Source organism: Cupressus sempervirens, chromosome 2, assembly GCF_028749045.1.
Source record: "Cupressus sempervirens isolate cs-2001-9-10 chromosome 2, ASM2874904v1, whole genome shotgun sequence".
Lineage (NCBI taxonomy): Eukaryota > Viridiplantae > Streptophyta > Pinopsida > Cupressales > Cupressaceae > Cupressus > Cupressus sempervirens.
The window spans coordinates 54,643,099-54,659,267 of record NC_143119.1 but is presented as its reverse complement, the minus strand read 5'-3'; the positions used below and the strand labels follow the sequence as shown (position 1 = coordinate 54,659,267).

Here is a 16,169-nt window from a genome sequence, read left to right as displayed (position 1 = left end):
TTACAAAAGATCATAAGAGATCAGTTTGCCTAGCATTCCATGCCTTAATAAGTTTGTTTCTTAATATTGCCTTTCTAGCAAGAGTCCATCTAACCCTTTCCTTCTTGATTTGCTGCAATGCCTGTGCTAAGGTTTCATCATCTTTAGGTGTGGAGTAGTAGGAATAGTCATGCTTCGGCATGTTCTTTATCAGATAAAGAATATGGGATGTCGGGGTTTCTTGCGGGGAGTCATTCTATTGTACATCTTGTTAACATTTAAATCTACATTTTCCATTTTCCTAGTGTAGTTAAGTGATGAGCCGAAGGTTCAAAGTTAAAATAAATCTAGATTCATAGCAAAATGACATAATGGTAGGTACATGAGTTACTTCAAATGAAAGGGAAATCTATCAACTTGTTACTTTTGAAGAAAGAAACTAGTAATGAACTAGTCTAGTTCAAATGAAAAGAAACTACTATAACTTCTACATCTAATTACTTTCCAAGTCTATTACAATCAACATGATGATATATCTATTTACTCATCATGATACTAAATTAAGAAAATGAAATTTACAAAGGAGCATGTACCATACATGTAGCAAAAGATAGTCACTTTGTTGAGCAAACCTTGACATCTGGTGAAGAGGAGCATTGTCATGGGCTTAACCTCCCAAACACAGACCTTAACTTATCCCCACTCAATCTCAATCGAGAAAGACCCTCCCTACCCAGGGGTTAGGTTTGGGGCACCATGGTCCTACCATTCGAGAATTCTGGTGTTAGAGTGTCAGCTAAGCAACAGACAAGGCATTGGATATCCTCCAGCAACCCCCCCTTTGTTAGCTAGCACTCTAATCTCTACTGATCATCGTGACAAGCATGTCACTAACCTACCTTGGTGAAGGATTTTAGTGGGCTACTAATTGTGCCCGATCGGCCATCGCTCGACTTCACAAAAAGAATTATATATTGGACAACCATGAGCTGACCTAGTATTACTTATATAGTTTTTACAATTTAATCAGTTTTATTTTTGACTTTTGTTTGTTCTTTAAGGGAATTTTCTCCTCACACCCATTATTACTTGATCCTTCTGGTCTTGAGGTGTATTCTAGGAGATCTCAAGATCATGTACAAAGCAAGTAGCAAATTAAGCATCCTGTATTCTTTAACATCTGCAGCTGATCTTATGTCAGAGGCATATTAAGAACACCTATGTATAAATCATGTTGATTATTATGCACAACAGTAATGTAGTGCTTATAAATATTTCATGCACAAGATATGCCATTAGAAATTAGTGGTGAAAATATTTACAAAGATTTCAAAGTCAATTTATGCTATTCATAGGATTGTATTACCAACCACACTCTATGAATATGGCATCAAAATGATGTTTTGGAGATTGCATATTAGTTCTTTCAGCAACTTAAATGATCCATCGTTTGCAACATTCGGTATCAACTAATGAACAATAAATATATAAATGGCAACTTAGCAAAAACGATAATTTTGCAACCTTTGTTTCACTACCTAGTGCGGCTTGAGAGCGCGAACTGTGATGTAATGGAATGCTAACTAGAATCTTTTGCAAATTAACATGACAAAACCAAGCCTCTGCTAGGTTCGCTATAGTTGCAGAGCTTCTTGATGAGTCCTAATGTGATTGCAGACTTAACACCTAAGGCCGTAAGATTGAATTCTTGTACAGTATAAGGAAACATGAACAACAAAAGAAACAGTGCTTGCACGGTTGTGGAGAGAGAAACAAATAAAGCATCCCACAAACGTATCTTAGTTACAAGAAAGAGGCCGAGGTGGCGGTGTATGGCTAGCTATTGGTCAATAAAGAAAGTAACTCTATCATTTTAAATTTTAAGAATTATGAGCCTATAGGAAGATGGCAATCGCTCAAACAATATGGAGCCAAAATTAAAGATATACATAAAGGTTATCCTTCCTCATGATTTTATAATATATTGGCATCATGCTATTTGTCCCACCTCTATTTGTGTATATATATATACACACACCAAAGTAACAAGAATCAGAATCGGATTGGAATCGGCAAGGCCGAATCGAATCGTGAATCAGCCATGAATCGAAATCGAATCGGCCACGAATCGACAAATTTAAAAAACCCTTGAAATTTAGTGGGTAACTTATTTCATAAACCCTTTATCGCTGATTCGATTCACCAATTTACAAAAAATCGTTTGGCTTGAATCGAATCGTCGAATCGCATGAATTGTCATGATTCTTGGAACTATGATACACACACACACACATATATGTGCAGAAATTTAATCATGTAATTCTTTTCTATAGTTATATTGGTTAATGTACATGTATATATAGATATATACATGTAGGTGCAAATACAGATGTTAAGATAACATGGCATCAATATATTATATTTAGGTGACTCTACAATGATCTCAAATATAAAAAAAGGTAACAATTTTTATGTTATTTTAAATGTTTAACATTTTTCTTCTATTGTGAACCGATTGGGTAGCTCATGGTTGTCCAAAGTATACTCTTGATTGCCTAGTCATTAAATCCTTGACCAAGATGGTTAGAACCCATACCTAATGGCCTGTCGATGGACTTCTTGTTGCCCCAATCCTTATATCCAGTTTAGGAATACTTCCCCCCCCCTTCGTCCTCTCTAGCATCTAAGAAGAATTTTCCCACGATAAAAATATAGTCCTCAATTTAAATCAAGGTAACTAAAATTGAAAAGTTATTTCATAATTATCACAACAACTAACCACCATTTCTACTAAACAACTAACTTTTGTAGAATAATAAATATTCATTTACAGTTAAAAATTGTAATGAATAACTAACAAGTCATCTTTACATGAACAACAAAAACAATTAACCCTAATTTCCATTTCACATGATAGTGACATTCAATTGTTTAACCTATCCAATTGACATTCACATGAAATATATAATAATTATATGATTATTTTAGTTGGACAAAAATTTGGGATGTAACAAGTTGAAAGCCCTAATAAAAAACTCCTCTAGAAAGAAAATTAAAACACTAAGAACTGACAATGAGAAAGAGTATAAAGAATTTTGTGTTATTGCTGAGACTAAGAGGGAGTTTACTGTACCCTATAATCCTTAACAAAATGCGGTAGCTAAAAGGAAAAATTTGTAATGTTCCCATTATAAAATAACCTATTTATCAAACTATTGTAACGGACCAATTGATTTTATGTATCTCGGACCCAGTTTTATTTTTGTTTCTGTAGTTTATGTTGTTGTTGGCTATCTTTGTACACCCTTGGAGAGTTTTCCTCGAAGGGTATTTAAGCACGGCTTAGAGGTAGTCTTTAGGTATGCAATTTGGATTATTTCTTGTACTACAAATTCCAGTTGGGATTCTTTGTTGATTGCCATTTAGGAAGTGAAAGACCTTCCCTATTTGGTTTTGTCCGGTTTCAGTGGGATTCAACCCTCACCCTATTCCGTCATCTGTAACACTTCGCTCGGATCTGGCAAGTTGGAGCATCATCATATTGTGAATATCTATTGTGTTGGTTTGATCATCTCTTTTGTTCGGTGTACTTCCATTTGTTGTTTATCTGCATAAAATCTTGGTATTTGTGTCACACTATCTATTAGTCTACAAAACTCTCTGTGCACTACCATAAGCATTCTGACCATCCATCTCTAGTCGTCACTGTACATCGTATGGCCTCCCATTCTCACCCTTCATTTTGTCATTTCTTCAGCGTACGGTCCTCCTAAGACCACCGTATGGTCATCTAGTCTGACCGTATGACCTTCTGCACTCTCCACGGTTGTTTGGTGTATGATAGATCCACCATACGACCCTCCAGATGTCTTCATCGTACGGCCACCTCACTTCCACTCACCTTTGTACGGCTCACCCTCCAATTTCAGTTGTACGGTCCTTTGTGCCTCTTCTCTGCATACCATACAAACTCCACTTGTCCACCGTACACACTATACGACCCTCACAACTCCCGTACGGACTCTTCCGTACCTCTCCTGCATATAAATCCCATCATACGACCACTTGATACACCCTTTGCCACTGTACGGATCCAACTCTATGGCCTACGAACAAAGAAATTGTTCCAGTTGGATTGTATGGTTATCACATTCCTAGGGCGGAACATTAGTGTGGTATCAGAGTGCTTTGATCTTGCCAACCTGTTGATAGTGAATGAGAGTTTATAGCCGGAAGAGGACACATTCCATTGATCGAATGGCTACCGAATCGGAACTGACAGCTACCCAACTCGTGGCACTACTGAGGGAAGTTGCCAAGAATCAGACATAGATCACTGATACTCAGCGACTTATGGAAGAGACTCTCAATAAGTTGGCAGACAATAAAATATCCAGAGAACAAAATGGTTACAAAACAAACTCGGTGTCGGGTAAATCAAACCCTCATCCAACACGCTCTCGACCTTCCATGCCAACTTTTCCTCCACAGACAAAGGCACAACATGGAGGGAAAAAACCAACCTTTGAATGGATGCAAGAACAACTAAGAAGACTAGAAGAGTGCAAATCTTGAGGAAGATATATCCTACAAAGATTACGCGGATCTAAGAATGAGAATTCAAGAGGCGGAAACAGAGGATATTTTAACGGTGATCTCAGAATAAAGTAGAGTAAAGTAAATCTGTCTCCATTTGACGGATCCGGTTCCATATCTGCGCAAGTGTGGGTAATGAAGGCCGATACTTAGTTCTAGCTGAATCCTATGCCAGAAGAAGCAATCAAATTTGTAGCATTGCACTTGGAGGGAGTTGCACATGAATGGTGGCATCATGACACAATCACATTAGGGCATGATCAAATAAATACTTATGCGGAATTCACAGAGAGATTGATAGAGTGATTTGACGGTAAAGATCCAGAACCCAATTTCAAAGATTTGGCAAAACTGAGACAAACTGGATCGGTCGATCAGTTCATTGCGGAATTTTAGAAACTCTTTGTTTTGGTCACAGACATTTCCGAAAGATGGGTAGTGCCATGGACGGATTGACAGGGTTGGGTAAAGGGATTCAATCCTGCCACCCTGTCGGAGGCAATCAATAAAGCATGATGTATGGCATCGTCATCGACGTCATCCTCTTGAAGTTACTCACATTCCAAACCGCCAATGTTTCCGAGGGACAAACGTTTGCCCGAGAAGCTGTCGTTGGACGAAGCTGCCAGACAGGAACTCCAAAGGAAGAAACTGTGTTTTAATTGCAATGGAGCTCTTTAGAGCCTAGCCATAGATGTCTCGGAAAAGGAAGATCCATTACATTGAGGCCGTGTTTGATGATGAGGACGAATAGGAAGAAATCTCGACCGAAGACAACGAACCTCACAATGTCACCAACATGGTCAGTTTAAACCATACGGAGAGAATTGCAGCTTTGGTACAATGCAAAGGAACTATTGCCTTAGCCGATGGCCCAAGGTGCACAGTTTTTTGTGTACGGGGAACCCTTCTAGGACAAAAGGTTATGGTGATGCTTGATAGTGGAGCCACTCTAAACTTCATTAACTCATCTTTGGTGAAGCGAAGAGGTCTACCTACGGAGACATACGCAGGTTTTCAGGTCAAGATTGCCGGAGGGACTCTTCTGCCTTGCACGCACCTTGTTCCTTAGCTAAGTATCACAATGGCGAATCACACGGTGACTCAGGATTTCTTCATAGTGGACGTTGATAACATAGAGGTTATTCTAGGCATACAGTGGATGGAGACACTTGATGAATACACTCAGAGTTTCAAACAGATGGACTTAACTTTTGTTGTCCATGGAAAGAAGGTTGTCCTTTGTGGAATAGAAAATGAAGGTCCGAAGGAAGTTTTCGCACATCGGATGGAGACAATTTTTTGGCATGATGACGTTGCGTGGGCGACACACTATTTTATCTCGGTAGAACCTATAAAAGGACAACGGACACCTCTACAAGATGATGAACTCCAGGATATTTTAAGTAAACATGATAAAGTTTTCATGGACATTCCTCCTGGCATACCACCTCATCGAGGATTTGAACATACTATCAAGTTGGAAGCAAGAGCCAAGCTGGTCATAACCACACCGTACCGCAATCCCAAGAAATTCAAAGATGAGATTGAAAAGACGATTTAGGAATTGCTAGAGAAAGGATGGATCTGTCCTAGTTCTAGCCCTTTCGCGTCATCTGTGGTATTGGTCAAAAAGGACGGGATGATGTGCATGTGTGTTGACTACCGTGTGTTGAACAAAAGAAAAAAATAATAGATATCCCATTCTAGGGATAGATGAGTTGCTGGATGAATTGCATGACGTGGTCTATTTTTCAAAAATAGATCTTCGTTCCAGATACCATCAGATCCGCATGAGGGAGGAAGATGTAGAGAAGATGACCTTCCGTTGTCACTATGGATATTATGAGTTTCTGGTCATGCTGTTCGGATTAACAAATGCACGTGCTACATTCCAATCATGTATGAATCACATCTTCAACAAGCAATTGTGTAAGTACTTATTGGTATTTTTTGATGATCTTCTTATTTATAGCAGGACATGGGAGGAACACTTGAAGCATCTAAATGAAGTCCTAAGGATCATGGAGGAGCAGTCTTTGTTCGCCAAGCAATGCAAGTGTGAATTTGGTATGATAGAAATATTGTACTTGGGGCATGCTGTCAGTAAATATGAAGTTCGAGTTCATCAGGAGAAGATTCAGGCTATCCTTGATTGGCCTCCCCCAAAATCACTTACAGATTTGCGAGGATTTTTCGGATTGTGCAGTTATTACTAGAGGTTTGTTAAAGGATTCTCTCAACTCAGTGGACCCTTAACAGATTTGACAAGAAAGAGGTCTTTCTAGTGGAACAAAAGGCCACAAATCACTTTTGATAAACTAAAAGAGGCAATGAGCACTTGTCCCCTACTTGCATTGCCTGACTTCACTTGACCGTTCTTTTTGGAGTCTGATGTGTCCGGAGAAGGCATTTGCACGGTACTGATGCAGGATAGACACCCCATAGCTTATGAGAGCAGGAAGCTTACACAAACGGAATGCTTATATTCCATCTACGACAAAGAAATGTTGGCCATTGTAGATGCACTAAGCAAGTTTCAGCAGTATCTGGTGGGTGCTAACTTTGTCGTCCGTACGGATCACAACGATTTGAGATATTTTTTGGAGCAACGAGACTTGAACGAAAGGCAACAAAAATGGGTAAGCAAGGCTCAGGCTTTTGATTTTGACATTGAATATGTGATAGGAAGAACAATGTGGTTGCAGAGGCTTTGTTAAGGAAACCTGCCATCTGCTCACTAAACCAGATTTCAGCTAACTGGAAGGCACATCTGTTGGTAGAATATTCCAAAAACATATTTTCCTATGAACTAATGGATGGCAACACCCAGGATGATTGGTACAGAGTGGTGGATGACATATTATAAGAATCAGATATTTTTGGTCCCAGAATCCAAATTGAAGTAGAAAATCTTAAAGGAAGTACATGACTCGCCTTTGGTAGGACATGTGGGTTTCCTCAAAACTTACAGCAGTCTCCAGGAGAGGTTTTCATGGAAAGGACCCAAAGAGGATGTGTTGCAATATGTAAGAGTGTGCGGTCTGCCAGCAGAACAAATCCAAACATACTCTATCTGTTGGGTTACTGCAACCTCTGTCGATTCCAGAACATAAGTGGGAAAGTATCTCAATGGATTTCATAACAAGGCTTCCCAAGGTGAATGGAAATGATTGTATTTTCATGGTGGTTGACAGATTGACAAAGTACACACACTTCTTCGCCATCCCCTCAGATTTTTAGGCCGCACAAGTTGCCGATCTATTTGTTAGAGAAGTTTTTCGTTTGCAGGGGTTTCCCCGAAACATTGTTAGTGATCGAGATGGACGATTCATCTCTATGTTCTAGACAAAATTGTTTCGATTGGTAGGGATAGAATTGTCACCAAGTACTAGTTACCATGCTTAGATAGACAAACAAACGGAGACTGTGAACAAGTGGCTCGAAGGTTACCTTTGGAACGATGGTTTGGCACAACAATGGGCGTGGGTCAAATGGATACATCTAGGGGAGTATTGCTACAATACCATGTACCACATGTCCATTGGAATGGCACCATTCAAAGCTCTGTACGGGTATGAACCCCTTCATCGACATAGTTATAGGTGACAGTCGCGCTCCAAGAGCGAGAGACTGGCTTCAAGAGGGGCAGGTATATTGAGATGCTTGAAGGAAAACTTACAGTGGGCGCAAAATCAACAGATGTACGTCGACTGACACAGAATGGAGAGGAGTTTTGAAGTAGGGGACTTGGTCTATCTTAGGCTCCAACCATATTGGTAATCCTCATTGAAGGAAAAAGGAAAGGAAAAATTGAAGCCATGATTTTATGGCCCTTATCACGTAATTCGTTGCATTAGTGAAGTCATGTACGAGTTGGAACTTTTGGAGGGAAGCTGTATTCATAACGTTTTCCATGTTTCATGCTCGAAGAAGGCTATAGGGTAGAACGTCACGATAGCCATAGACCTTCCACTGCTTAATGAAAAAGGAAAGCTCATATTGGAACCAGCTGAGATCATCAAAGTACGTGAGAAGACTCTGCGGAAACGTACGGTGAAGGAATACCTAGTGTGTTGGGAACACTTGCCATTGGACGACACGACTTGGGAAGGCTAGCACATTCTCCAGGACCTGGCATTACATTTTCTTGAGGACAAGCAAAATTTGGGACGGGATGACTGTAATGTTCCCTATTTGGTTTTGTCTGGTTTCGGTGGGATTCAACCCTTACCCTATTTCATTGCCTATAACACTTCACTCGGATCTGGCAAGTCAGAGCATCATCATATTTCGAATATCTATTGTGTTGGTTTGATCTACTCTTTTGTTCGGTGTATTTCCATTTGTTGTTTATCTACATAAAAATCTTGCTATTTGTGTCACACTATCTGTTAGTCTACAAAACTCTTTGTGCACTACCCTGCGCATTTTGACCATCCATCTCTAGTCATCATCGTACACCGTACGACCTCCCATTCTCACCCTCCATTTTGTCACTTCTTCACCGTACGGTCCTCCTAAGACCACCATACGACCATCTGGTTTGTTAGTATGGCCTTCTGCACTCCCTGCGGTTGTTTGCTATATGATAGATCCATCGTACGACCCTCTAGGTGTCATCACCGTACGACCACCTCACTTCCACTCACCTCCGTTCGACTTACCCTCCAATTGCAGTTGTATGGTCCTTTGTGCCTCTTCTCTGCATATTGTACAGACTCCATTTGTCCACCGTACACACATCGTACGACCCTCATAATTCCTGTATGTACTCTTCCGTACCTCTCCTACTATATGGCCACTTGATACACCCTCTGCCACCATACAGATCCAACTGTATGACCTACGGACAAAGAAATTGCTCCAGTTGGATTGACAGTTATCACATTCCTAGAGTGGAACATTACAAAATTGGACTATTGTAGAGGCTGCAAACTCAATTATCTATGACCAAAACTTAGATACCTCATTTTGGGCAGAAGCATCGAGAGCAACCACTTACATCCAAAACAGATGTCCTCATTCTCATCTTGATAACAAAATCCCTGAAGAGGTTTTTACCTGTCTAAAACTTGATATAAGCCATCTAAGGATATTTGGTTGCCTTGTGTATATTGATGTGCCCAAAGAGAAGAGATCAAAACTGAAACTTTCGGGTAGAAAGGAACTTTTGTAGGCTACAGTGAAACTTCAAAAGCCTACAAAATCTACATTTTTGCACAAAGACAAATAGAATTGAGTCGAGATGTCATATTTGAGGAAGTCATTTCCTTCACAACGGCAAAGAACTCAAATGAGTTGGAAATTCACAATTCACCTTCAAACATGGAGGAAGACCCTTCTCCCGAGGTTCTGAGGGAGTATCTAGAAGAAACCTCAAATGAAAACCAACTTGATCTTTAGAATTAGAGCGATCATCAAGAGGAAAATCAAATCATCAAAAATAGGAAAAGACCACTTTGGGCTGTAATGTTCCCGTTATAAAATAAATCATTTATCAAACTATTGTTAATGGGCTGACTGATTTAATATATCTCAGACCCATTTTTGTTTTGTTTCCATAGTTTGTGTCGCTGTCGGCTACCATTGTACACCCTCGGAAAGTTTTTCCGAAGGGTATTTAAGCATGGCTTGTAGGGAGTCATTAGGTATGCAATTTTGATTATTTTCTCTGTATTGTAGATTGTTGTTGGAGTTTCTTGTTGTTCGCCATTTTGGAAATGAAAGACCTTCCCTATTTGGTTTATCTGGTTTTGGTGAAATTTAACCCTCACCCTATTCCGTTGCCTATAATACTTCGCTCGGATTTAGCAAATCGGAGCACCATCTTTTGGCAAATCTCATTGAAGGTTTTGTGTTCTGTTTTCCATTATTGTTTGATTCTATTTGATGAATTTGGATCTCTAAAGTTAAATTGCATTATTAAGTTTCTTTCTTCCAATACTAAGATCGCACATCCAATCTGGGCAATTTGCAGTCCCTGTGTGCAGACGTTGGGCCTCGAAAACTAATTGCATCCCTGCAGTAATTAATGCAGGCTTCCTGGGAAATAACAAGAGGCCTGAAATAATTAAATGCAGCCCAAATTCTTTGCCTCCAGCCCTAAATGCAGTCACGCTGGCTATCTTTGATCGGTGCAATTCCTCTAATGGAAAATGCTGATGGTTTATATGATCAGAAGACTTAATTCAAGCACAACGATCTCCCAATTTGAATGCAGGTAATTCAGAAGGCTCTCAATTTCTCTTATATCTCAGGCAATAATAATCAACAGCAAACTTCTTAGGCACACTGAATACAGTAAGGAAAAATTGACAAATTGTTATAAAATTGCAACAAATGTCAAGAAAATTCAGAACAATTCTCAGAACCCCCAAACCCTCAGCTAAATGATCAAGAAGATAAAATAATATTCAAGGAGACATAGTACAATGAGTTTGACTCACATTACTGTGTAGTAAAATCCTGATAGAAATATCACAATTTCACTTGCTGTGGAAAATATCTTGTATTTATCAATTGTTGATCTTAAGGGGCTTTGTAATGAATGGTTCATAAGGTGCAACACCTGCCAAAAGTTTTGTAAATGGGGTCGCAAGAATAGTGCACTTGGCAATGAGAAAACTCCATAATTAAGCGCATTCAAGCCAAACTAATACTGGGATGGTTAATGTTTGAGGAAGTCTTGGTGCTTGACCTTTGTGAGCATACTAGGTGCAATGAGTGCTAAGTGTTCCATTCATTCTCATGAAAGATGAGTTCTTGTGAACCACTACTCATGAAGCATGGGTCAATTAGTTTGACTCAAAATACTACATAGTTAACTTCTGATAGAAATATCATAGTTTGACTTGCTGTGGAAAATATCTCCTACTTATCAATTGACGAGTTTAAGGGGCTTTCTAATGACTGGTTCATAAGGAACAACAATTGTTGAAGATTTTGCAAATGGGGTTGCAAGCAAGAAGGCTTAACCATGGAGGAAACTCCATAGTTAAGCACACTTGAGCTGGAGTAGTATTGGGATGGGTGATCTCCTGGGAAATCACAATGTTTCACCTTTGTGAGCATCACCTAGATGCAATGAGTGCAAAGTGTTTCTTTCATTCTTATGAGTGATGGTGAACCACTAGTCATGAAACATAGGTCGATGAGTTTGACTCAAATTACTACATAGTTAAATCCTGATAGAAATATCATACTTTGACTTGCTGTGGAAAATAGCTCCTACTTATCTATTGAAAAGCTTAAGGGGATTTCTAATAAATATTTGAAATTTTCTATATTATAAAAGTTTCCCTAGTTTTTGGATAGTAGTCCCCTTGTTCTGAAAAAGTGCTCCCTCCTATCTCCATCCTCGAAACATGCTCCACTTCTTGTGTCAACTGATCTCGGAAATTTTGGGATAACATAAGGAAATCGAAGTGGTGGGCCAAATGTGACTAGCATTTTATGCTATAGTAAGAAAAATGATACGAAGGCAAGATATGTTAAGGAGAATACTATTTCAAATAAGTGAAGGAAAATATTATGTTTGCACAAGGGAAGTTTTCGCCAAACATGACTGTGTTAAGAAAAAATTATAGAGATGGAAGGGGAGTAAAGGAGAGAAAATGGTGTTGAAGAAGGGACCTTCAACTCTACTTGTTATTTTCAAAGAAAGAAAAGGAAGAAGGCATAAAATTATAGGTCACTGGCAAATATCATGTTTCATGCGAACACAAAGAAATGGAATGCTTCAATGATTTCTTTGATGTAAGCCTGTAAGAGTGATGAGATAGGAACTAGCAAAATCAGAAATAAAAACCAAGGAGTTTTTTTCTCACAAAACCCCAAATCCATTTGTTTCTTTTGAGGAAGAAGATCTCCACCAATGAAGAAAAAGGTTTGATTCTCAAATCTGCCCAAAAGTATGCTAGAGACCAGAATCAAAAGTGAAATCTCTGAAAATGAGAGAGCACAAAATGTTGTGTCCTACTTGAAGCTTTTGAATGGAATTCTTAAATGAGAGTAAATAGAGTGAGCTTAGCAACCATTTTTGAGAACTTAACATACAGAAAACTTCTGTAGCAGATGGCATATAGTCAGCGGTTGCTGAAACCCTTTTAGAAACTTGAATTTTTTTATTTAAAGAGAGACCATTTTGAATTTGAGAACGATTCCTGTACACAAATTGGTGCCAAGGAGATTCAATAGGAAAATGCCTCAAGAAATTATGATATTAAATTGTGAGTAAATGATATTGCAATTCTACAGAATACTGTTGTACCTCTGTTGGCCCTTGTCTTCCATCTGACACGGGGATTCTAGTGCAATTGTAGAAATGTCAACACAGGCACACCAGGTTTTTGGATCAAAGTTATGGAAATAAGGTCAAAATGTGAGAAAAATGACAGATATGCCTAGGAAAACCTAAGGTTTGATAAAATGCTTTAGCCCAATTTGTGACATTTTGGATAGGGTGCAAGGCTAATGCATTTAACTATATGCAACTGTAAGAACCCTATGTTCACTTCTGCCAGTCTTAGTCGGCCAATGGACGAGTTTCCTTTTTTTTGTTTTGAAATATATTCTTTTTTTAAAAAGTTTTTCAGATTATATAAAAGATGCAAGGAAACGTTAAGAATATAAAAACACACTCCAGAAATTACTTAGAATTTAACGATGAAATAAAGACAAGTGTATTGATCAATTTCACAATCTAGTCTTTCCAGATTTTTTAATTATTAAAGAACCTGATTGCTGTGAACAATTGCAGCTACTGCTGGTCTGAAAGGGCGTCCAGAATGCATTGATTGTGGCTCCACACACAACATCAGCTACTCCTAATTTCATTCGCAATTCCCACAATCTAAAGATTCAATGCCGAATAGCCAATTTCATTACCAAATAGCACTGGCAGGCAGAATGATTGATGTCTGGAGTCAAATGGATTTTTGCAGGATGTTAACGTGAATTGCAGGATGTGGATGCACATGAATTGCAGAATGTGGATGCCATTCCTTTCCAACTTATGCTACTGGCCAATTGATTGTGACGTGATTTAATGTTCCCACTGTGATTTATGGGCACACGTTCCCAGAAATTGCAACCACAGCTAGTACTAAGACCAAACAAATTCCCTCCAATTGCAAAACAACTTAATTTCAGTAGCAATCGATTTTCTTTCAGAATGCCAATCTCCTTAATAACAGTAGTTACAGTAGGAGATTTTTAACAACTGTTTACCTCAGCACAATTGTTAATGAGAATCTCAGAATTTCTTCAAACCCTCAGCCAGATGATACGAGCAAATAAAATATATATTTCAAGATGCTTTTCTCTTCGAAATAAAGTCATATTTATAAGACTTTGTGCAAGCTAGCTTCACCTTGACACTTCTCACTTAAACATTGCTTTATAATATAAGGTCCAATTACTTAATAATATAAAGCAGCATAATTAATTACCAATGCATTAAATAATCATTAAGTCTCAATATAATTGCAATAAATATGATTTCATCAAATGAATTCGTCCAGAGCCCAAAAGTAAAATGATAAGTGATCAACATTGTCAGAACTGCCTTGACCAAAATAGGAACTGGCCAAAAGTGACTTACTAAAAATAGTAAGTCCAAAAATAGCAAATCCATAGCAAAGACCCCCAAAACCAAATGTCAACTCACAGGGGTCGCGCTGATAAGCTGACAAATCCAACCTCCAGGAACCTGCTAAATTGGGGCCATTACAGTAACTTAAGATATTCTACAAGAGTGGAATCTAAAATGATTGCAACTCATGATTTGGAAATCACAAATTATGTAATATCTGACAACAATATTTAGTCATCATATGTTCTCACCTTATGGGATCTTGGTGATCAGAGAGTGATAAATATTTTATATAATTCTTTAGCTGAGGTCATAACAACAATCAACAATGATTATCTTGGATCCTAGCATAAACTTTAGTTTTTGTATTCTTAAGAAGTTATTGTAGTGATGCAACTGCTACTATATTTATGTGATAATAGCATCTCAGTTATTTTACTGTTTGATCTTAGTCGTTTATTAATGTTTGCTCCCGTTGCCGTCAACTTGAGTGGAGTAACAGAGTAAGACTTGCAAATTTCTTGAATTTGCAGGTATTATGTAGTTTCTGATGTTGAGGGAAGCTGTTTTATCTTGTCTATTTATGGTTTGCGCGATGGTGTGGTTAGTATTATCATATGCTTCAGAAAAATACCTTTTATGTTATCACTCCAAAGTGTATGTGTTTCTTGTTTGCTCCAAATATAGCATGCTATTATATATTTATTAAAAAATGTCTTTTTTCTTTCTTTTTTCAGATCAAAGAGAGTGACAGAGTTACATTATTAGAGCCTTCTTATCGTGAGATACATTTTTGCTGGAAAGAAAAGGTTAATTTACTATTTGTTTTACAATTAGCATAGAACAACTTTCAGATTACAGACCTGATGCTTGCTATTTTCCCAATTTCTGTACAGAATCATCATTTCCACGCAATTCGCGTAGACTTTATGCAGCAGATTCTTGTGAATGGGCATTTTCCATCTGTTCAGGATTCAGTTCGCTCAACTATCCATGCTCAACACATCCTCCCCTGATGTAAGAAATGCTTTTCCCAAGGCTTTGTTTAGTTCAATCTCTTCCCTGATTATTCTAGTCCCATTCTCTGTAGTTCATAGTTGGTTGTACTCAACATTTATACTCTGTAACTTTATGATGCATTTTCATTCAGATTCAAACAGGTCAAATTCATAATTGATACAAGTATCACTGTGGAGGAGGTCAATATTCAAGCTTGACAAATGTTTTTGCCTATTCTGTGGAAATCATAATGGTGGAGTTTTCTCGTCAGTTTTCTCTCAGTGGAATGAGCTTTTATTGTCTAGTCGGGGAGATTTAACCTACTCCTGTCATTAACTTCATGACTATTACCTTTATGATTCAGTCCAAAGACACTTCTGCCTAACTTGGTTGCATGAACTTCTCATTCAAGTGAAACTCTGCTCTGTTGTAAGATAGGTCTCAGTTTGTTTGGTGACATGCTTGATTTTGTGATTTTAATGTAACAGAGTATACTATGAGAATTTTTTATTGTTTGAATGTAAACTTTTCTTGTTGAATTTTACCATTATGTTGCATTGTAAGTGATCCATATGAAATTTGAAAAATATGTAGAAATTGGCTGACTTTAGACTTTTTATTCTCTTTGATAAACAGTAATAGTAATTAAATATGCTGGTAAATTTGCAAGATGCACTGTCCAGACAATCTGCTTAATATGTCCCAAAAATGCCATCAGGAGGCATCATCTGTGATTTACTTACTGCCCCAGGAGGGATGAAATAAATAAAATAAATAAACATTGAAATTTAATAAAAGTCAATCCAACATGGGAATATTAACAGCAAAGTAAGCATTGTGAAATATGAAGATTGGACCATCTCCATAAAGACAAACGCAAACAATGCCACGTGAGTTCACTAACTTAATGAACCTAATATAACATCTTTCTAACCGATCTCCATTAAGTTTTATCATTTCCAGCCAGTACTAAATTTAGGTACTCATGCAAATATGTTGA

At 38.1% G+C, this 16,169-nt stretch overlaps 1 protein-coding gene across 6 annotated transcripts in view; it reads left to right on the top strand.

Moving 5' to 3' along the window:
- The window catches only part of LOC149571031 (uncharacterized), a 231,434-nt gene extending 215,718 nt beyond the window's left edge, over positions 1-15,716 (top strand). For 5 of the 6 annotated variants that reach the window (XM_089812594.1, XM_089812591.1, XM_089812596.1 and 2 more), the window contains 4 exons: positions 14,704-14,773; positions 14,908-14,979; positions 15,067-15,187; positions 15,321-15,716. In XM_089812594.1, coding sequence (XP_089668720.1) covers positions 14,704-14,773; positions 14,908-14,979; positions 15,067-15,186 — 262 coding nt within the window. In that variant the 3' untranslated portion in view covers position 15,187; positions 15,321-15,716. Of the gene's footprint in view, positions 1-14,703; positions 14,774-14,907; positions 14,980-15,066; positions 15,188-15,320 lie in introns of those variants that run through there. The other variant, XM_089812595.1, reaches the window with a different exon arrangement.
- Positions 15,717-16,169: the final 453 nt, after the last annotated feature.